Source organism: Oncorhynchus tshawytscha, linkage group LG13 (genome assembly GCF_018296145.1).
Source record: "Oncorhynchus tshawytscha isolate Ot180627B linkage group LG13, Otsh_v2.0, whole genome shotgun sequence".
NCBI classification, from domain to species: Eukaryota; Metazoa; Chordata; class Actinopteri; order Salmoniformes; family Salmonidae; genus Oncorhynchus; species Oncorhynchus tshawytscha.
This window is the reverse complement of record NC_056441.1, coordinates 13,878,751-13,900,802: the sequence shown is the minus strand read 5'-3', so window position 1 is coordinate 13,900,802 and position 22,052 is coordinate 13,878,751. Positions and strand designations below refer to the sequence as shown.

General features: G+C 45.7%; 1 protein-coding gene across 1 annotated transcript in view; it reads left to right on the top strand.

Annotated features, from left to right (window-relative positions):
• gabbr2 (gamma-aminobutyric acid (GABA) B receptor, 2) overlaps window positions 1–22,052 on the top strand; it is a 395,696-nt gene that overhangs the window by 283,502 nt on the left and 90,142 nt on the right. Inside the window, exons 8-11 of the mRNA XM_042295213.1 lie at window positions 11,079–11,139; window positions 16,464–16,544; window positions 18,003–18,153; window positions 19,087–19,219. Coding sequence (XP_042151147.1) covers window positions 11,079–11,139; window positions 16,464–16,544; window positions 18,003–18,153; window positions 19,087–19,219 — 426 coding nt within the window. The remainder of the gene's footprint in view (window positions 1–11,078; window positions 11,140–16,463; window positions 16,545–18,002; window positions 18,154–19,086; window positions 19,220–22,052) is intronic.

The following is a 22,052-nucleotide window of genomic DNA, read 5'->3' as shown; positions in this document are numbered from 1 at the left end:
GTTATACAGGGCCCAGCGTGAAACGACCTCTACAGTAACCAGGACTATGGAGTCCAACCTGGCCAGACCTTTCAGCAACAGCCGGGCCCTCCCCACTCCCACTGTGCCCCATCCTGATTCAATGTCACACTAACACAAACAAATGTGTACACACACACACCGTCATGTTCTCAAGCACACACAGAGTGATGTACACATATGCTCATGTGCACACACAGACACATAGACACGCACAAATGCAAACGCACACACACACACACACACACACACACACACACACACACACACACACACACACACACACCTGATTCAACTCTGGAGAGCTGCTAGGCCAGGCACCAGCCACATTAATGTACATGAATACAGTAAAGAACTGTCAAAGGGGCACTTAAAGCAGACCTTTTTAATTATACTTCACTTTAGAGACCATTACCAACCTAATACAGAATATTGGGGGTTGGGCTGTCCCCATTGGTGGTTGAGCTCTCCCTATTGGTGGTTGGCTGTCCCTATTGGTGGTTGGGCTTTTCCTTTTGGTGGTTAGGGCTGTCACTATGACAATCCCAGTGTTCTTATTGGCTATGCTCGTTACAAGCAACTTGCTTTTCACAACATGCAACCAAGCGCTACTGTGAGCGTCCCACTTAACATGGAATTGTGACGAGACATTTCCTCAGGCCCAAACCACATTAAAGGCCATTTCATCATGATTAGTGGCTCTAAACCAAGAAGATTATGGAGAAATGAGGCCTCTATCACACCACAGATCAGTCTGACTAGCAAATACTTATCGAAGACAATTAGAGTGAGAAGAGGTGTGATACTGATGAGTTAGAACCAGAGGCAGCAGTGTTGTGAGAAGAGGTGTGATACTGATGAGTTAGAACCAGAGGCAGCAGTGCCGTGAGAAGAGGTGTGATGCTGATGAGTTAGAACCAGAGGCAGCAGTGTCGTGAGAAGAGGTGTGATACTGATGAGTTAGAACCAGAGGCAGCAGTGTCGTGAGAAGAGGTGTGATACTGATGAGTTAGAACCAGAGGCAGCAGTGTTATGAGAAACACATACTGCAGTTCTCAGCTATTCAGGGATTTGGAATACCAAAGGTACTACATCAATTTGAAAGCACATGTAGGGAAATTTTGCCGAGTGGACAATGACGTGTGGCTCCAAAAATGTTCATGCCATAACAGGCAATAAAGTGTCTGACAGACTAGTAATGGTATTAGTGCTGGAAGTAGCAGTGTTGGTTATTGCAGAGTCTTGGTTTGATTGTCAGTATTACCTTTAGTTGATCAAACAGTAATTCCATTGAAGATGTTAGTGGGTTTTGTGATATGGCTGGAGTCAGTTTATTCATGAGTGCACACCGTAGCAAACCTATAGCAAAAAGTTTTGCCACGAAAACTAGTGTTTGATATTGGAAAAGTGTAGGTTCGTCATTTTATTTTTTTTTGTCACGTTTTCTTCCAGTTAGTTCTTAATGTATACACCTCTGGTACATGGCCACAGCTTCTCCACAGACACATGAGTTTCCTGTGGTGTGCCCCTGACAGCTACCTCTCTGTTCTTAATCCATTCTGAGGAGTTTTACTTTGTGTGTGTGTGTGTGTGTGTGTGTGTGTGTGTGTGTGTGTGTGTGTGTGTGTGTATGTGTGTGTGTGTGTGTGTGTGTGTGTGTGTGTGTGTGTGCGTGCGTGCGTGCGTGCGTGCGTGCGTGCGTGCGTGCGTGCGTGTGTGTGTGTATGTAGGATATGGCTGCTGGCTGAGGATGTGAAGAGATGGACAGAGATCAGAGAGGGAGGAGGAGATGAAGAAGATAGAGGAATAGAGGAGAAACAGAGAGGGAAGAAAGGAATAGAGGTACAGAAAGAAAGAGTGAGAGCAAGAGGAAAGTGAAAGAGAGAACAGGAAAACAGCAAGGGAGAAAGAGGAATAGTGAAGGAGAGATGGCTAAAGAGGTAGAGAGGGAAAGAGGGAGAGATGGTGTCGTAACCAGTATTGAGAGTGGAGAAAAGGTTGATCTCCCTTGGGGCATTACAGTACACCATACTCTCTCTCCCCCCAGTTCCCTCAGCCTCTCTGGGGTGAAGTGGGCTGCCAGTGGGTCTGTCTCTGGAGGCTACTGGAGGACAGTGGCAGGGAGGGAGACATGGATAGTCCAGATAGCCTCATCTCCCTGGGGTCCTTCTGCCAGGGTGGCTGCCTGAGCTGTGTGTGTGTGTGTGTGTGTGTGTGTGTGTGTGTGTGTGTGTGTGTGTGTGCGTGCGTGCATGTGTGTGCGTGCGTGCGTGCGTGCGTGTGTGTGTGCGTGCGTGCGTGCGTGCGTGCGCGTATTTCTCTAAGGGGATAACATACAGCTGCACTATTACCATCTATTCAGAAAGCAACACAGAAAGCAACACTATTGCATAATATGATTTACAATTGTGTTCATTTGAGCAGAAAATACCCCAGTAATGGTATTGAAAAATTACTTAGCACATTTGCTCCAGGTCTACAGGAAATATTTTTCAAATGCTCTATTTAGAGCTCTGTGCTCTGCAGTAATTTATAAATAATTTCAGTTATGATTTATTACAATATTTTGTATTCAGGATGTTTGATCCATCTGATAACTAACTGTACATGACATGAGACGATAAAAAAGTTTGATTCGGTTTATACATTCTGTACAGTCTGCACAGAACCAGCCATGCATTACAGTAATGACAGAGATATAAGGTCCGTTCCAAATGGCAGACTATTACCTATGTAGTGAACTACTTTTGACTAGAGCACTGCACTATGTAGGGAATAGGCTGCCATTTTAGACATACACATAACCTGTCAGGATAATTAACCCCTTTACTGTGCCTTTATAGGACATCTGAGTATAGGTGCGTATTTCTATTAGAGGAGAAGGAGAACCATGGGGAACACACACACACACCACACACACACCATACCCCAACGTGGCTCTGCGTTTCCACACACACACTACACACACACCATACGCACACACCATACACACACACCATACACACACACACCACACCCCATCGTGGCACTGCGTTTCCACACACACACACACACACCAGACCCCATCGTGGCTTTGCTTTTCCACATACACACCACACCCCATCGTGACTCTGCGTTTCCACACACCACACTCCATCGTGGCTCTGCGTTTCCACACACACATCACCCATGTACTAGACCCGCTGCCTAAACATCCCCAGTGTGAACCACAACACGTGACACTAACACACCAGTCAGTCTAATGTGCTCTCTGGGTGCCGCCTGCTATTGATCTAGTCTAGTGGCAGAACAATAGAGGAAGTGAAACATTAGCTCAGAGAAGCCTCCAGGGCTTGGCTGGGGCTGTTAGCAGCACTGTGAACATGTACAGTGGAATTCATCCTCTTCATGTATGGCCTGGAGGGGAGAGGAGACAGAGGAGATAGGGGAGACAGAGGAGACAGAGGAGATAGGGGAGACAGAGGAGACAGAGGAGATAGGGCAGACAGAGGAGATAGGGGAGACAGAGGAGATGGGAGACAGAGGAGATAGGGGAGACAGAGGAGACTGAGGAGATGGGAAACAGAGGAGATAGGGGAAACAGAGGAGACAGAGGAGACAGAGGAGATAGGGGAGACAGAGGAGATAGGGGAGACAGAGGAGACAGAGGAGATAGGGGAGACAGAGGAGACAGAGGAGACGGGAGACAGAGGAGATAGAGGAGACAGAGGAGATAGGGGAAACAGAGGAGACAGAGGAGATAGGGGAAACAGAGGAGACAGAGGAGATAGGGGAGACAGAGGAGACGGGACACAGAGGAGACAGAGGAGATAGGGGAAACAGAGGAGACAGAGGAGATAGGGGAGACAGAGGAGACAGAGGAGACGGGAGACAGAGAAGATAGGGGAGACAGAGGAGATAGGGGAGACAGAGGAGATAGTGGAGACAGAGGAGACAGAGGAGATAGGGGAAACAGAGGAGACAGAGGAGATAGGGGGACAGAGGAGACAGAGGAGACAGAGAAGAGACAGAGGAGACAGAGGAGATGGGAGACAGATGAGACAGAGGAGATAGGGGAAACAGAGGGGAGACAGAGGAGATAGGGGAGACAGAGGAGACAGAGGAGATAGGGGAGACAGAGGAGACAGAGGAGACGGGAGACAGAGAAGATAGGGGAGACAGGGGAGACAGAGGAGACAGGGAGACAGAGACAGAGGAGACAGAGGAGATAGGGAGACAGAGGAGACAGAGGAAATAGGGGAGATAGGGGAGACAGGGGAGACAGAGGAGATAGGGAAGACAGAGGAGACAGAGGAGATAGGGGAGACAGAGGAGACGGGAGACAGAGGAGATAGGGGAGATAGGGGAGACAGAGGAGACAGAGGAGATAGGGAGACAGAGGAGACAGAGGGAGATAGGATAGGAGACAGAGGAGACGGGAGACAGAGGAGATAGGGGAGACAGAGGAGATAGAGGAGACAGAGGAGATAGGGGAGACAGAGGAGATAGGGGAGATAGGGGAGACAGAGGAGACAGAGGAGATAGGGGAGACAGAGGAGACAGAGGAGACAAAGGAGACATGGGCCCTTGTCTATCCAGACAGTAAGCGTGTCTCAAAAGGCACCCTATTCCCTATGTAGTGCAATATCCTTTCTACCAGGACCCGTAGGCCAGTGTATTGGTCTTAGTGCCTCCTGTCTAATGGATGGTAACACAGCCTGAGGGCAGATAGTCCTTACATGCGGACACAGAGAGGTGTGTGTGTGTGTGTGTGTGTGTGTGCTGCTTTCTGTCTCCAGACCTCCAGGGAACTCCCTCTTTTCACACATGCAGCCCACAACCAGAGACTCTCTCTGGGGCAAACATCCCGCTTTCTTCCCTTCCTCCCTTTTCTCACCTCCAGAAACAAAGTAGCAAAGTGATACCGCCATCTCACCTCCTCAAACACAGTTATACCGCCCTCATCAACAAGGGCAGGCTGGGTCTGTGAATCCCAGAGAGGGCTGTTAGTCTGGGTCAACTCACCCTGGCTCCCTCCCTGTTCCAGCTGAACCAGAGCTCCAGGAGCTGGAGAACAATGTAATGACATTTTGTTTCTTCTTTTATGTATGTGCCATTAGTGAGATATGAATATCAAGACCCTCCAGATTAGAAATACAACATCCGGTATTGATTGTGCATACTGATATTTTTACACATATTTATTTTATTTTGGGGGGTATTTTTTTTTAACCTTTATTTAGACAGGGAATTAATCAGTGGACACAGGCAGTTGGAAGTAACAGACACAAGGGTTGGATCAGGGATTGAACCCTGGTCTCTGGTGGAGAGAGGAGCCAGGAGCATTGACACTAGACCACAGGCTCTTCAAAAATGTCACACATATTTCTACACTTTTTACAGTTTCTTAAGTGCACTACACAACCACACACTTACGTCAGGCTCAGGAATGTCAGCGATCGCTCAATATGACTTCCGGCAGCAAAACACGGTGAACCTCCTGGCAACAGTCATGCAGCCTGAGCCCCCCAGTGGGGAAAAGATTGGGAACTACAACATACTCTCTCTCGGCACGGCTTCTCACAGTCACATGCTTAACAGGACCATGGGCTGAATGTATCAAAGGTCGTAAAGTAGGAGTGCTGATTTAGGATCAGTTTTGCCTTTCAGATAACAATTAATAAGATTAAATGGACAGGGGGAACCTGATCCTAGATCAGCTCTCCTACATACTCCTGCAGAAAGACACAATTACACCGTCTTATTAAACACAATTGATGGCAGGTAAAAAGTTCCTTTGTTCCAGGGTTACAGCATCTGACCCTGAGTACTTATACATTTACAGTGCCTTGCAAAAGTATTCACCCCCTTGGCATTTTTCCTATTTTGTTGCATTACAACCTGTAATTTCAATTGATTTGGATTTGGATTTCATGTATAGTCCAAATTGGTGAAGTGAAATGAAAAAAATAACTTGTTTCAAAAAATTCTAAATATATATATTTTTTAAAGTGGTGCAGGCATATGTATTTACCCGCTTTGCTATGAAGCCCCTAAATAAGATCTGGTGCAACCAATTACCTTCAGAAGTCACATAATTAGTTAAATAAAGTCCACCTGTATGCAATCTAAGTGTCACATGATCTGTCACATGGGACCATTTTAAGCCGTACACAGAGTTGGACCTTACGGAACAGTGGTCAGAAAAAAAAGCCATTGCTTAAAGAAAAAAATAAGCAAACACGTTTGGTGTTCGCCAAAAGGCATGTGGGAGACTCCCCAAACATATGGAAGAAGGTACTCTGGTTAGATGAGACTAAAATTGAGCTTTTTGGCCATCAAGTAAAACGCTATGTCTGGCTCAAACCCAACACCTCTCGTCACCCCGAGAACACCATCCCCACAGTGAAGCGTGGTGGCAGCATCATGCTGTTTATCGGCAGGGACTGAGAAACTGGTCAGGATTGAAGAAATGCTGGATGGCGCTAAATAGGGAAATTCTTGAGGGAAACCTGTTTCAGTCTTCAAGAGATTTGATACTGGGAGGTTCACCTTCCAGCAGGACAATGGCCCTAAGCATACTGCTAAAAGCAACACCTGAGTAGTTTAAGGGGAAACATTTCCATGTCTTGGAATGCCCTAGTGAAAGCCCAGACCTCAATCCAATTGAGAATCTGTGGTATGATTTAAAGATTGCTCTACACCAGCGAAACCCATCCAACTTGAAGGAGCTGGAACAGTTTTGCCTTGAAAAATGGGCAAGAATCCCAGTGGCTAGATGTGCCAAGCTTACAGAGACATACCCCAAGAGACTTGGAGCTGTAATTGCTGCAAAAGGTGGCTCTACAAAGTATTGACTTTGGGGGGGTGAATAGTTACGCACGCTCAAGTTTTCTGTTTTTTGTCTTATTTCTTGTTTGTTTCACAATAAAAAATATTTAGCATCTGCAAAGTGGTAGGCATGGTAGGCAAAAAAAATCCATTTTAATTCCAGGTTGTAAGGCAACAAAATTGGAAACATGCCAAGGGGGGTGAATACTTTCGCAAGCCACTGTAAAGAAAAACACTACCGGAGTCTCAGAATAGGAAGCAGGAAACACTTATAGTACTTTTCTACTGCAGTCTTCTACCGACTGTTTTGTTTTAGCGCCATCTCACGGCAGGGCGGCAGGGTAGCCTAGTGGTCTGGAGCGTTGGACTAGTAACCGGAAGGTTGCAAGTTCAACTCCCCGAGCTGACAAGGTACAAATCTGTCGTTCTGCCCCTGAACAGGCAGTTAACCCACTGTTCCTAAGCTGTCATTGAAAATAAGAATTTGTTCTTAACTGACTTGCCTAGTTAAATAAAGGTAAACATTTTTAAAAAATATAGCACTGAGGCGAAGGCTTTATTAGCAGCAGTGTCAAGCCTGGCTACAGGTAACTGCCAAAAGAAAGGAGACACCAACATAAAGTGTCTTAATAGGGTGTTGGGCCACCACGAGCCACCAGAACAGCTTCATTGCACCCTGGGATAGATTCTACAAGTGTCTGGACCTCTATCAGAGGAATGTGACATCATTCATCCAGAATCTCCCATAAGTGTTCAGTTGGGTTGAGATCTGCTGACTGAGATAGACATCCATTAAACATCCCATGCTCTTTTGAGAACCCTATTTCAAAGTCACTGAGGTCTTCTAGCCATGCTAGCCAAAATAGTGGGCAACTGGGCATTTTTAGACATACCTGAAGCAAGATGGGATGTTAATTGCTTAATTAACTCATGAACCACACCTGTGTGGAACCACCTGCTTTCAATGCACTGTGTATCCCTCATTTACTCAAGAGCTTCCTTTATTTTGGCAGTATCTCTCTCTGAGCTTACACTTTCAGTCACTTTTTAAATGCCATACAACAGCAGAAAACTCTCCATCCCACCGCAGTTAGCCTGGTCTGTGAGGACAGTAGGTTTAGCTAGCTCTCTCTCTCCGAGCTCACACAGACAGACACTCAGTCACATCACAGATGCATACAAATACAGGGTACCAATCAGGGTGCAGAAACCCGCCCAGCGACTGACTTCAAAGCCTCAGCGTCTTTTTGAACTGAAATTGGCTCTTCAATAGGTTTCCTTCCTTCCCATCTCTCTGTCAGCGCTGCTTTAATCAGCTCCATGCTAACTCTCTCTCTCTGTCTCTCTCATTCACCTGTTTTTCTGTGGCCGGCAGTAATCTCAGATCCAGTTAAATGATTAATTATGGAGTTCTATGGGCAGATGGCTTGATGAATTAATTCCACAGTCTTGATGGATGAGGATGGATAAGGGAGGGAAGGCAATGTGTTAGTTGCCAGACTTTTTGTGTGTGAAAATATCTGCATATTTTTTATGATTTTATTTGGGCTCGATTGTTGTTTTTTAGAATATCAATGATGATCCATGTGAAGAGTGTCATTTGTTTCCAGTCACTTTCACTTAAGGCTGAACTCAAAGACATGTCAAAGTTTTAAAGGTAGAAGGACTGACAAATGATGTCTGTTCAGTAGCCAAAAGGTGGTATTCTCACTTAAGACATTAAAGAAGATGTGTGATAAGAGTTCTCATTTACAACTGCAACCTGGCCAAGATAAAGCAAAGCAGTGCGACAAAAACAACAACACAGAGTTACACATAAACAAACGTACAGTCAATAACACAATAGAAAAGTATATGTACAGTGTGTGTAAATGTAGAAGAGTAGGGAGGTAAGGCAATAAATAGGCCATAGAGGCGAAATAATTACAATTTAGCATTAGAACTGTAGTGATAGATGTGCAAATGATGATGTGCAAGTAGAGATACTGGGGTGCAAAAGAGCAAGAGGATAAATATTGGCTGTGTACAGGTACACAGTAAGCTGTTCTGACAGCTGATGCTTAAAGTTAGTGAGGGAGATATAAGACTCCAGCTTCAGTGATTTTTACAATTCGTTCCAGTCATTGGTAGCAGAGAACTGGAAGGAAAGGTGTTGGCTTTGGGGATGACCAGTGAAATATACAGTTGAAGTCTGGTTCATCCTTGGGATCAATTTCCAAACGCCTGAAGGTACCACGTTCATCTGTACAAACAATAGTACGCAAGTATAAACACCATGGGACCACGCAGCCGTCATACCGCTCAGGAAGGAGACACGTGCTGTCTCCTAGAGATGAACGTACTTTGGTTTAAAAAGTGCAAATCATCCCAGTACAACAGCAAATGACCTTGTGAAGATCCTGGAGGAAACAGATACAAAAGTATCTATATCCACAGTAAAATGAGTCCTACATCGACATAACCTGAAAGGCTGCTCAGCAAGGAAGAAGCCACTGCTCCAAAACCACCATAAAAAAGCCAGGCTACGGTTTGCAACTGGACATGGGGACATAGATCATACTTTTTGGAGAAATGTCCTCTGGTCTGATGAAACTGTTTGGCCATAATGACCATCGTTATGTTCCTCGTTATGAGGAAAAAGGGGGAGGCTTGCAAGCCGAAGATCACCATCCCAACCATGAAGCACGTGGGTGGCAGCATCATGTTGTGGGGGTGCTTTGCTGCAGGAGGGACTGGTGCACTTCACAAAATAGATGGCACTGTGAGGTAAGAAAATTTGGTGGATATATTGAAGAAACATCTCAAGACATCAGTCAGGAAGTTAAAGCAAATGTGTCTTCCAAATGGACAATGACCCCAAGCATACTTCCAAAGTTGTGTCAAAATGGCTTATGGACAACAAAGTCAAGGTATTGAAGTGGCAACCACAAAGCTCTGACCTCAATGCTATAGAAAATTTGTGGGCAGAACTGAAAAAGCGTGTGCGAGCAAGGAGGCCTACTAACCTGACTCAGTTACACCAGCTCTGTCAGGAGGAATGGGACAAAATTCACCCAACTTATTGTGGGAAGCTTGTGGAAGGCTACCAGAAATGTTTGACCCAAGTTGAACAATTTAAAGGCAATGCTACCAAATACTAAATGAGTGCATGTAAACTTCTGACCCACTGGGAATGTGATGAAAGAAATAAAAGCTGAAATAAATCATTCTTGTTACTATTATTCTAACATTTCACGTTCTTAAAATAAGACAGGCAATTTTTACTAGGATTAAATGTCAGGAATTGTGAAAAACTGAGTTTAAATGTAGTTGGCTAAGGTGTAACTTCCGACTTCAACTGTACCTGCTTGAGCGGGTGCGACAGCAAAAATATGTTCTTAGGATATCAGCAAATTAATCTGCTGACCAATCATTTTGTTTACAGACACATTTTTGCAAACTTCTAATCCAAATAGAAGCCCAGTGCTAGTCCACTAAAATCTGTTAATGTGCCAACACTTGGCACAGATCCTGGTTCGATCCCAGGATGTGTCGCAGCTGGCCATGACTGGGAGACCCATGAGGCGGCGAACAATTGGCCCAGCGTTGTCGGGTTAGGGGAGAGTTTGGCCGGCCATGTTGTCCTTGTCCCATCGTGCTCTAGAGACTCTTGTGGCTGGCTGGGTGCAGCGCACGCTGACATGGTCGCCAGGTGTACGGCGTTTCCTCCAACACATTGGTGCAGCTGGCTTCCGGGTTAAGCGAGCATTGTGTCAAGAAGCAGTGTGGCTTGGCAGGGTCGTGTTTCGGAGGATGCATGGCTCTCGACCTTCTCCTCTCCTGAGTCCGTACGACAAGACTGTAACTAACTACTGGACATCACGAAATTGGGGAGGAAAAGGGGGTAAAATAAAAATATAACAAATGTGCCAACACTTAATGGCTCATCAAGAAAATAGTGCATCTAAATTCAAATGATATCAAGATAATCTCTAGCTGTACTGCTTCCTCTGCTGTAGCCCATCGAATGAAGATGGCCAACAATTCAGATGGTTTAGCTTGTTAGACTTTAGGCCTGGGCATTAACAAGGGCCAACAATGTTTGGTTTCAGCTTGGTAGCTGATGTGGATCATGTCACATGGACAAGGCAGCATCATATGGACAAGGCAACAAGTGTATTGTATTGAACATGTGATTCCTCATTGAGTCCTTAAGTACTTTAAATGCTTTAAAATGTTCTAAATGTGTTTTTCATTCCTTTTCTATCCAGGGCCAAGTCATGTTCAGGAACGGAGAACGGATGGGTACCATCAAATTCACACAGTTTCAAGGTATTGTAAGCACATGTTGTAGGATTGTTGCATTGCTGTGATGTTCTGTTGAATTGCTCTAGTATTATGATTGGTTTCTGTCTGGCTGATGATGATGTCATAGTAATCCTACTCTGGGGTTACCCAACCAGTGGTGGTTGACTGCCAGGGGGCTGCCGGGTGGGATTTTCTACCCAGGGGTGTGATCTGTATTTGGGGGAATCCCCCCAGCTCCCGGTCCACCCCTCCCTCAGCAACAGTATGCCTTTATTAATCCGCTCATCCTTATCTTATCTACCCCACTGCAGAGGTGCCCCCTGTGGCAGCTTAAATCGGGATGTAGGTGTGTTTGTGTGCGTGCATGTGTGTGTGTGTGGAAACACTTGGGGGAGGCGGACCTGTTTGGTTGTGGGAGTGAGGGAGTTTTTCAATTGGAAGGCAACTGGCAGTCATGTCATGGATAAGCAAATAAATGTTATCATCAGTGAACTGGAGAGCTCTTGCTCCATAGCGCTGTGAAAATGTCATTATGAGTACCTAGCCTTAGGCAGAACACCCCCCCTCCCCACCACTCACCCTCCCACATGACACACACCTGCCTTTCTCCTTTTCTCCACTCTCTCTCTCCTTTTCTCCCCTCTCTCTCTCTCTCATTTTCACCCCTCTCTCTCTCTCTGAATCTCCACCTAACTCTTCCACATACTCATCTCTTCTTTTCACCCCTCTCTCTCTCCCACCCTCCCTCCATTCATATCATGACCTTATTATGGCTACCATCCTTCCCTTCCTCCCTCCCTCCCTCTCTCCCTCTCTCTCTCTCTCTCTCTCTCTCTCTCTCTCTCTCTCTCTCTCTCTCTCTCTCTCTCTCTCCCCCGCTCCCTCCCTCCCTCCCTCCTGGCTTCTCAGGGAGTGTGTGACGACTGTTTGACACAGGAGATGAAGAGAAAGTGAGAGAGAGTGAGAGAGAGTCGAGAAAAAGAGGAGAGGAGAAGTGAAGAGAGAGGAGAGAGAGCGAGAGGAGGGATTGCCCTGGCTGAATATTTCACCAGGATCTGATCCTCTCCTCAACCCTGCCATCTGTCCTCATGCAGTGTGGGAACAGCTCACTCATTCCCCTTTTGAAGGATCGGACTATCAGAGCCTGTCTTTCACCCTCAGCCCCGCTCTGTGGTGAAGTTCCCCTTAGGTACAGATCTAGGATCAGCTTCCCCTACCCTAATCCTAACCTTAACCATTAGTGGGGGAAATGCAACGCTGACCCAAGATCAGAGTCTAGGGGCAACTTCACCCTACATCCCCCCTCAACTCATCAGCCTACAGATCACCTTACATAAAGTCTCCTGGTAAGCTGACAGGGACAGCTTTGCATTTTCCTCATTAATGGTTACGGTTAGGATTGGGAGAAGGGAAGCTGATCCTAGATCTGTATCTAAGACCTAAGAGGAACTTTACCACAGACTGTGGCTGAGGGTGCAGTGTAAGAACACCGAATGCATTAATATTCAAACAATTTCTTATGGTTTAGTAAATCAAATCAAATTGTATATGTCACATGCGCTGAATACAACAGGTGTAGACCTTACAGTGAAATGCTTACTTTACAAGCCCTTAACCAACAATGCAGTTTTAAGAAAAAAATACCCCAAACATATTTTTTCAAAATGTTAACTCATTTCCTTGGCGCTCCAGTATCGCTTGCCGTGTGGCAGCAGAGAGAACAGTCTATGATTAGGGTGGCTGGAGTCTTTTACAATTTTTAGGGTCTTCCTCTGACACCATCTGGTATAGAGGACCTGGACGGCATCCCGGTGATGTACTGGGCCGTACGCACTACCCTTTGTAGTGCCTTGCGATCGGAGGCCGAGCAGTTGCCATACCAGGCAGTGATGCAACCAGTCAGGATGCTCTCGATGGTGCAGCTGTAGAACCTTTTGAGGATCTGAGGACCCATGTTAAATAACTTCACGTCTCCTGAGGAGAAATAGGTTTTGTCGTGCCCTCTTCATAACTGTCTTGGTGTGTTTGGACCATGTTAGTTTGTTGGTGATGTGGACACCAAGGAACTTGAAGCTCTCAACCTGCTCCAACACAGCCCCATCAATGAGAATGGGGGAGTGCTCTGTCCTCCTTTTCCTGTAGTCCACAATCATCTCCTTCGTCTTGATCAAGTTGAGGGAGAGGTTGTTGTCCTGGCACCACAAAGCCAGATCTCTGACCTCCTCCCTACAGGGTGTTTCGATGTTGTCGGTGATCAGGCCTACCTTTGTTGTGTCATCGGCAAACTTAATGATAGTGTTGGAGTCGTGTCTGGCCATGCAGTCATGAGTGAACAGAGAGTACAGCAGGGGACTGAGCATGCACCCCTGAGGGGCCCCCGTGTTGAGGATCAGTGTGGCAGATGTGTTGTTGTCTACCCTTACCACCTGGGGGCAGCCCGTCAGGAAGTCCAGGATCCAGTTGCAGAGAGAGGTGTTTAGTCCCAGGTTCCTTAGCTTAGTGATGAGCTTTGAGGGCACTCTGGTGTTGAACGCTGAGCTGTAGTCAATGAATAGCATTCTCACATAGGTGTTCTTTTTGTCCAGGTGTTAAAGGGGAGTGTGGACTATAATAGCGATTGCATCATCTGTTGATCTGTTGGGGTGGTATGTAAATTGGAGTGGGTCTAGGGTTTCTGGGATAATGATTTTGATGTGAGCCATGATCAGCCGTTCAAATAATTTCATGGCTACAGTTTTGAGTGCTACGGGTTGGTAGTAATTTAGGCAGGTTACTTTAGTGTTCTTGGGCGCAGGGACTATGGTGGTCTGCTTGAAACATATTAGTATTACAGACTCAGACAGGGAGAGGTTGAAAATGTCAGTGAAGACACTTGCCAGTTGGTCAGTGCATGCTCGGAGTATGCGTCCTGGTAATCCATCTGGCCCTGCGACCTTGTGAACGTTGACTTGTTTAAAGGTCTTACTCACATCGTCTACGGAGATCGTGATCACACAGTCGTCCGGGACAGCTGATGCTCTCATGCCTGCTTCAGTGTTACTTGTCTCGAAGCGAGCATAGAAGCAATTTAGCTCGCCTGGTAGGCTCGTGTCACTGGGCAGTTTGTGGCTGTGCTTCCCTTGGTAGTCTGTAATAGTTTGCATGCCCTGCCACATTGGACAAGCGTCTGAGCCAGTGTAGAGAGATGTAAAGGTGTATCCCCCTAAGTTTAAAGCTATATGAAGGTTAATTCATTATTGAATGAAATTCACGTCCTGTCATCTCCAGCAACAGAGTGCTGAAATGGTAGGATGACGTAGGTTTGATTGGGACAGCTGTAGAGAATAACCCTGCATAACATGTCTGCATCCCAAATGGTACCCTATTTCCTATGGGCCTTGGTCAATAGTAGTGTACTATATAGGGAACAGGGTGCCATTTGGGATGGAAGCCGGGGTTAAAACAGCCGGGGCTAAAACATTTAGCATCACTATGGTGACATTGTGCAGATGGTTCTAAGTTTGCAACCTAGGGCCTCCCGAGTGGTGCAGTGGTCTAAGGCACTACATCATAGTGCTAGCTGTGCCACTAGAGATCCTGGTTTGAGTCCAGGGTCTGTCGTAGCCGGCCGCGATCGGGAGACCCATGGGGAGGCACACAATTGGCCTGGGTTAGGGGACGGATTGGCCGGTAGGGATGTTCTTGTCCCATTGCACACTAGCGACTCCTGTGGCAGGCCGGGTGCAATGCACTTTGACACGGTCGCCAGGTGTACGTCGTTTCCTCAGACACAATGGTGCGGCTGGTTTCCGGGTTAAGTGGGCATTGTGTGAAGAAGCAATACGGCTCTCGACCTTTGCCTCTCCCGAGTCCGTATGGGAGTTGCAGCGATGAGACAAGACTGTAACTACCAATTAGAGAGAAAAAGAGGTTTTAAAAAATGAATATATATATATATATTTTTTGTCTTCAACCTAGGTCAGGTAGACAGGGACGGAAGTCACCCTGCTATACATGGGCAGCATAAACAGTGCATCATTAGCCTGATCCCAGATCTGTTTGTGCTGTCTTGCCAACTCTTGCCAACTCCTATGGACGAACATATCTGTGATCAAGCTAGTGTATCAGCACCTCTGTGTCTGGAACCTCTGGGTTCATCAATCTGAATGTGATTAACAGAAATGCACTGATCCCAGATCTGTTTGTGCTGTATTGCCCGCTCCTATGGTCGTCACGCCAAACAGATATGGGATCAGGCTAGTGTTTCAATCTGTATCTGATTTACAGTAATGAAGGAGGTAATTGAACAAACAGATGTGAAACGTAATTTCAGAAGTTGGGTGAAGGTTTGCGCTAACATAGCAGCAACAGCTCAGGGACGTGGTAGTCATAATTGCGTAGTGTTTATGTGTATCTGACACAGAACCAACATTTACATTTGTTATCAAGCCTCACACTGTAAAGAGACCGAGGGAGAGACCGAGAGTCGAATCGTCTCCCCTCATATCCCCCCTCCCCCTGTGTGCTGAGTGTAACTGTTCACCCATGTTTATGAGAAGGAGAGTGATGGAGCTGCTGTGTGTGACAGGGTCAATACAGAGCCTGTAATACACACATACATTTTAAAACTTAGGCATAGAGCCCTGTATCAGATTTTAAGACGTCTCTTGAAGGAAATGGCTGCTTTAAATAGCGCTCAAGAGAGAGGTTTGTGTTATGGCTCAGGATATATCACAATTTAGACTCATTTTACTGTATCTGTGAAAATGCCAATGTATTGCGTTACCATTGCCAGCATACTATTGTTTTTATTTATTGTTGCTTTTATTTTTACGATTGGTTTCTTCACTGGAGATTTGTTCTCCGGTAATGTGTGTATAGTTTGTGCGGGGTGTATTCACTAGGAAACAAATGGAAGCAAACGGGCTAAAATGGAGAAGGACTAACCTGAACTTGTCCAATAAAAAACACAAATTTTCATTGCAAAAAGTTTTCAGTTGCAAAGCGTTTCACTACTGTTTGCTACAGAGGGTACATACGAATACACCCCAGTACGTTACTGTTGCTAACCATTATACCAATCTGTATCACAACCATTAACCCAATGCCATTACTCTCTGTTAGCTTGATCTAATCACTGATTTCCACGCTTAGCTAAAACACACAAGCTGTAAATGAAAACTCACTCTGCAGTATTCCTCATTCGTTTTGGAATAGATATTGTCTTATTTGAAATGTTACAGTTATTTTGGGTCAGATCTCTGCAATTTTACAGTGAGAGCTGTCTAGTTGACTGGAAGAGAAAGTTGTCCAAAGTGTTGTCCACATGCTGTCCTAACTGACGCCTTTCCTGGTTGTGTTCCTAACAGAGGGGCAGGAGGTGAAGGTTGGAGAGTACAACGCTATTGCTGATGTCCTGGATCTCATCAACAACACGATGAGGTTCCAAGGTAAGTACACATGAGATTGTACATGTGTGTGTGTGTGTGTGTGTGTGTGTGTGTGTGTGTGTGTGTGTGTGTGTGTGTGTGTGTGTGTGTGTGTGTGTGTGTGTGTGTGTGTGTGTGTGTGTGTGTGTGTGTGTGTGTGTGTGTGTGTGTGTGTGTGTGTGTGTGTGTGTGTGTGTGTGTGTGTGTTTGTGCATGCGTTGTGCGTGCGTGTTTGTGCATGCGTGTTTGTGCATGCGTGTTTGTGCATGCGTGCTTGTACGCGCACACACAGGGCATCCAGTACACTCCTCTCAATCAATCATTCTATGTTGAATTATTTACCAGCATTTTTATTACACTATGTTTTCTTGTGTTGACAAGAAACCCCTCTCCTCCCTCCCTGTAGTCCCATACAGACACACTCTGGGACAGCTAAAACATTTGTTTCTATGTGTCAAACCACCATAAGATAGCTCAGTAAGATGAGACGTTGAAATCGATTGGCACACTGGCAAAGACACAGAGTGGGTGAATAAAGGAACGGGCAAGCATAAGAAACAGCGGTCGCTCACCACGACAACCGATTCTGTATGGAGGTACATTTACACAGTTGATAAGAAAGTAGCCAAATTGAGGAGTTTTCCAATGTTAAGTAGCCTAATGGTGAGGGTTCATTTTGGATCTGTCCTTCTCCTGTAGAAGTGTTCAGTGCTTTACATACTGTAGAATCAAGGTCACTGGATAAATGGATACACTTCAAATCTTTTATTTTCCTTTATTTAACCAGGCAACTCAGTTAAGAACAAACTCTTATTTTCAATGACAGCCTAGGAACAGTGGGTTAACTGCCTGTTCAGGGGCAGAACGACAGATTTGTACCTTGTGTCAGCTCAGGGGTTTGAACTTGCAACCTTTCGGTTACTAGTCCAACACTCTAACCACTAGACTACCCTGCCACCCCCACAGATCTAAAGAATTCTCTGTGGGTTATTGTATATTTCTCAGGCTAAGAACATCCCCACTGGGCACAGACGTCAGTTCCACATCTAGGTTTGATTTACATTTGATTGAGTTGTCAACTAATATAAATTCACCCCCAAAAAATCACTATGTTATTGGATTTAGGTTAAAAGTTGGGTGGAAAAAATATGAAATTCCCTTACGTTGATGAATTTTTTGCAAATCCAATCACTTTTCCACATCAATCCAACGTCATCATATTATTTTGAATGTTGCTGAAATGACGTGAAAACAATGTTGATTCAACCAGTTTTTGCCAGTGGGTCTGTGAATGTCCTCGTCTTCGTTCAGGAGTGGATCCTCCAAATCAACTTATTTTTCTTTTCCCCTTCTTGTGGAGTTGTTTTTCAATGTTAAATACTGGTGAGGGCTCTTTTTGGTTGTCTATCCTTCCCCTGTGGAAGTCATTATTATACTTGTTTTTATATGGCAAACTTGAGTTCCTCCTCTTCATTTCAGGGGTGGAGCCTCCTAAGGACCGTACGTTTGTGCGTCTGCAACGTCGCAACATCAACGTACCCCTCTACAGCATCCTGTCTGTTATCACCATCCTGGGCATGCTCATGGCAGGGGCCTTCCTCTTCTTCAACATCAAGAACCGCAACCACAGGTCAGTGGAAGAGGGAGGGGAATGGGGGGAGGAGTGGGTAGAGCTGTAGCCTAGCTGACACCACTCACGTGGTACACAGCAAGGGAGAGCTGTGACACACTGTTCCGGACAGGAGTCCATTGTAAATGCAGTATTCGCGCAGAAATTAGTTGAGCTTTGATTGGTTCTCTCAAACATTGTTTTCTGAGACGTTGTTTGGATTTGAAAATCCAACAGTTGTGTTGGAAGTGGGCGGCGTTCTGAGGCTGTGTGTGGTTGTCTATGTTGGTGTTTGAGTGACAAAAACACAGAGGAGAACCAATCAAAGTACAGCCCTCTTCGTTATCAAAGCATTGTGCTGACAACATCAAGGAGCTTTTCCATACTATGGAGTCAGGAAAACTTGGAGTTTGGTGGACTAGTGCTATCTAGTCTAGTAGAGCTCCGGGGGGAAGTTTCTTCTCGGTACAGATCTAGGATTAGATTCCCCTCCCCCAATCCTAATGTTAAATCCATTTATCAGTACTTTTGTATACTTTTTAGCCAGTAGTTCTGAAAATAGCACTCACTAGCAAAAAGTGGTCTCCAAAAATTGTGCAGATACTGTATGTGCACCACGTCATTGCTCAGTCTCTCGCTCTGCTGTGTGTGCACCTTGCTAGCTGTCACTCAATTGGCGAGGGACTGAAGCACATTGGCTAGAACTCAAATTGCTAGGAGGTTGGCCTATGTGGGGGGAAATATAGGGAAAATAGCGCATTCACCAAGACAAAAACACATTTGGAACTCTGTTCCCCCAAGTCGCTCTGCTGCTGTTACTGCATTCTACATGCACTGTTATATAAAACATGTTTCAATGTTAAAATGGTCCTTCTGAGTTTTTCAATTTTGGAGCTCTGTGTTCCTCTCACAATTCCAAACCTTGCTGTACATGCTCCTCTCCTCTCCCTACAGACTGATCAAGATGTCCAGTCCCTACATGAACAACCTTATCATCCTGGGTGGAATGCTCTCCTACTCCTCCATCTTCCTCTTCGGCCTGGATGGCGCCTTGGTGTCCGACAAAGAGTTTGAGGCCTTGTGTACTGTGAGTATATAACCTGTACAGCTAGAACCCCATATATGCTGTGCTAATGACGTGTAAGATCCCAGGCTAACACTAGGCTAATACTATATCATTCTCTTCTGTCTTCTCCCCCATCGAAAGGTGTGCGATCCACTCTAACGCTAGCTTGCATTCTCTCTTGATCCCCTTCAAAAGGTGTGCATCCCAGACTAACGCCAGCTATTAGCTATCATTCTTTTCCTACTTCCAAAAGTTGTGAGATCCAGGTTAAAGCTAGGCTAGCACACCAGTCTTTTCTTCATCCCTTCAAAAGGTGTAAGATCCAGGCTAATGCTAGGCTAGCACACCAGTCTTTTCTTCATCCCTTCAAAAGGTGTAAGATCCAGGCTAATGCTAGGCTAGCACACCAGTCTTTTCTTCATCCCTTCAAAAGGTGTAAGATCCAGGTTAAAGCTAGGCTAGCACACCAGTCTTTTCTTCATCCCTTCAAAAGGTGTAAGATCCAGGCTAATGCTAGGCTAGCACACCAGTCTTTTCTTCATCCTTTCAAAAGGTGTAAGATCCAGGCTAATGCTAGGCTAGCACACCAGTCTTTTCTTCATCCCTCCAAAAGGTGTGAGATCCAGGCTAATGCTAGGCTAGCACACCAGTCTTTTCTTCATCCCTTCAAAAGGTGTAAGATCCAGGCTAATGCTAGGCTAGCATACCAGTCTTTTCTTCATCCCTTCAAAAGGTGTAAGATCCAGGCTAATGCTAGGCTAGCACACTAGCTAACATTCTCTTCCTCCCTTCAGAATTACATTTGAACCTTTATTTAACTAGGCATGTCAGTTAAGAACAAATTCTTATTTACAATGCCGGCCTACACCGGCCAAACCCGGACGACGCTGGGCCAATTGTGCGCCGCCCTGTTGATTCAAACCAGTGTGTCAGTAGTAACGCCTCTAGTACTGAGATGCAGTGCCTTAGACCGCTGTGTCACTCGGGAGGAAGGGGATGGGACTTCATATAATGGGAGTTGATTGGATCAGTCCCTGGGTCTTTCCTAACATGGAGCACATTAAACTCCTGCTCCCACAGCAAGCGTTTGAACGTGACTATCATAGCCTCTGGTTTAATTAAACATGTTTGATTACAGCGATAACTGGCTTGCGTCCCAAATGGCCCCCTATTCCCTATATAGTGCACTGCTTTTGACCAGGACCCACAGAGATAAATAATGTTAGCTAGGCGGGTGGCGCAGCACGTATCAACTGCCATCGAGTGCCTGCCTGCCTGCCCGGCTCACCTCAGCCAAAACAATCCAAAATGGAGGCTGTCACATCAGAGAGGAAGTGCTGAGGAAAAGTATGTGATCCAACCAATCAATATGCACTGTTTTCTTTGAATGGCTGCTGTAATTGTTTTTTTGTTATCTCTTTCTCTATCCCTCTCTTGCTGTCTTTTTTGCCCTCTTCCCCCTCCCTCGCCCCACATAAACACCCACACACAGGAACACCAAATAGGCTACCTTTTGAGTAAAAAAGATGTATATTCCAGTTTAAACTCTAAAAACAAGCAAGGGTAGTATTTTATCTAGTGCGCCATTGCTCCTCAATGGGAAGGAGAAAGAGAGTGGTCGTAGCCCACATGAGAGCTGGCTACAGAACAGTGACGACACAACAGTGGTAGGTCTAATTACCAACAACGACGAGACAGCCTACAGGGAGGAGGTGAGTGCCTAGGCAGAGTGGAGCCAGGAAAATAACCTCAACGTCAACAAAAGGAAGGAGCTGATTGTGGACTACAGGAGACAGAAGAGAGAGCATGCCCCTGTCCACATTGATGGGGCCGCAGTGCAGAGGGTCAAAAGTTCCACTGTCGGCACATCACTGACGACCTGAAATGGTCCCTTCACACAGACAATGTGGTAAAGAAAGGCGCAACAGCACCTCTTCAACCTCAGGAGGCTGAAGACATTTGGCATGGCCCCTAAAGACACTCATGAACTTTTACAAATGTACCATTGAGAGCGTTTTGTCGGGCTGTATCACCACCTGGCACAGTCCACAACCACAAGGCTCTGCGGTCCGCCCAACGCATTACTTGGGGCACACTGCCTGCCGTCCAGGACATCTACAGCACCATGTGTCACAGGAAGGCCAAGGAGATCATCAAGGACCTCAAGGAACTCCGTCACCCGAGCCATGGCCTGTTCACCCCGCTATCATCTAGAAGGCGGAGACAGTACAGGCATCAAAGCCTGGACCGAGAGACTGATAAACAGCTTATAGCCATCTCAAAGCCATCAGACAGTAATCTACCATTTTGCTATGGGGTTTCTACTGTGTATTGATATACTGTATTCTCAACATAACTCATTGTAATATTGCTACTACTGTACATTGCATTTTGGTTCATATAAACTCAGCAAAAAAAGAAATGTCCTCTCACTGTCAACTGCTTTTATTTTCAGCAAACTTAACATGTGTAAATATTTGTATGAACATAACAAGATTCAACAACTGAGACATAAACTGGACAATTTCCACAGACATGTGACTAACATAAATGGAATAATGCGTCCCTGAACAAAGGAGGGGTCAAAATCAAAAGTAACAGTCAGTATCTGGTGTGGCCACCAGCTGCATTAAGTACTGCAGTGCATCTCCTCTTCATGGACTGCGCCAGATTTGCCAGTTCTTGCTGTGAGATGGTGGAATGGCCCTAGCCCTCACCCTCCGATCCAACAGGTCCCAGACGTGCTCAATGGGATTGAGATCCGGGCTCTTCGCTGGCCATGGCAGAACACTGACATTCCTGTCTTGCAGGAAATCATGCACAGAACAAGCAGTATGGCTGGTGGCATTGTCAT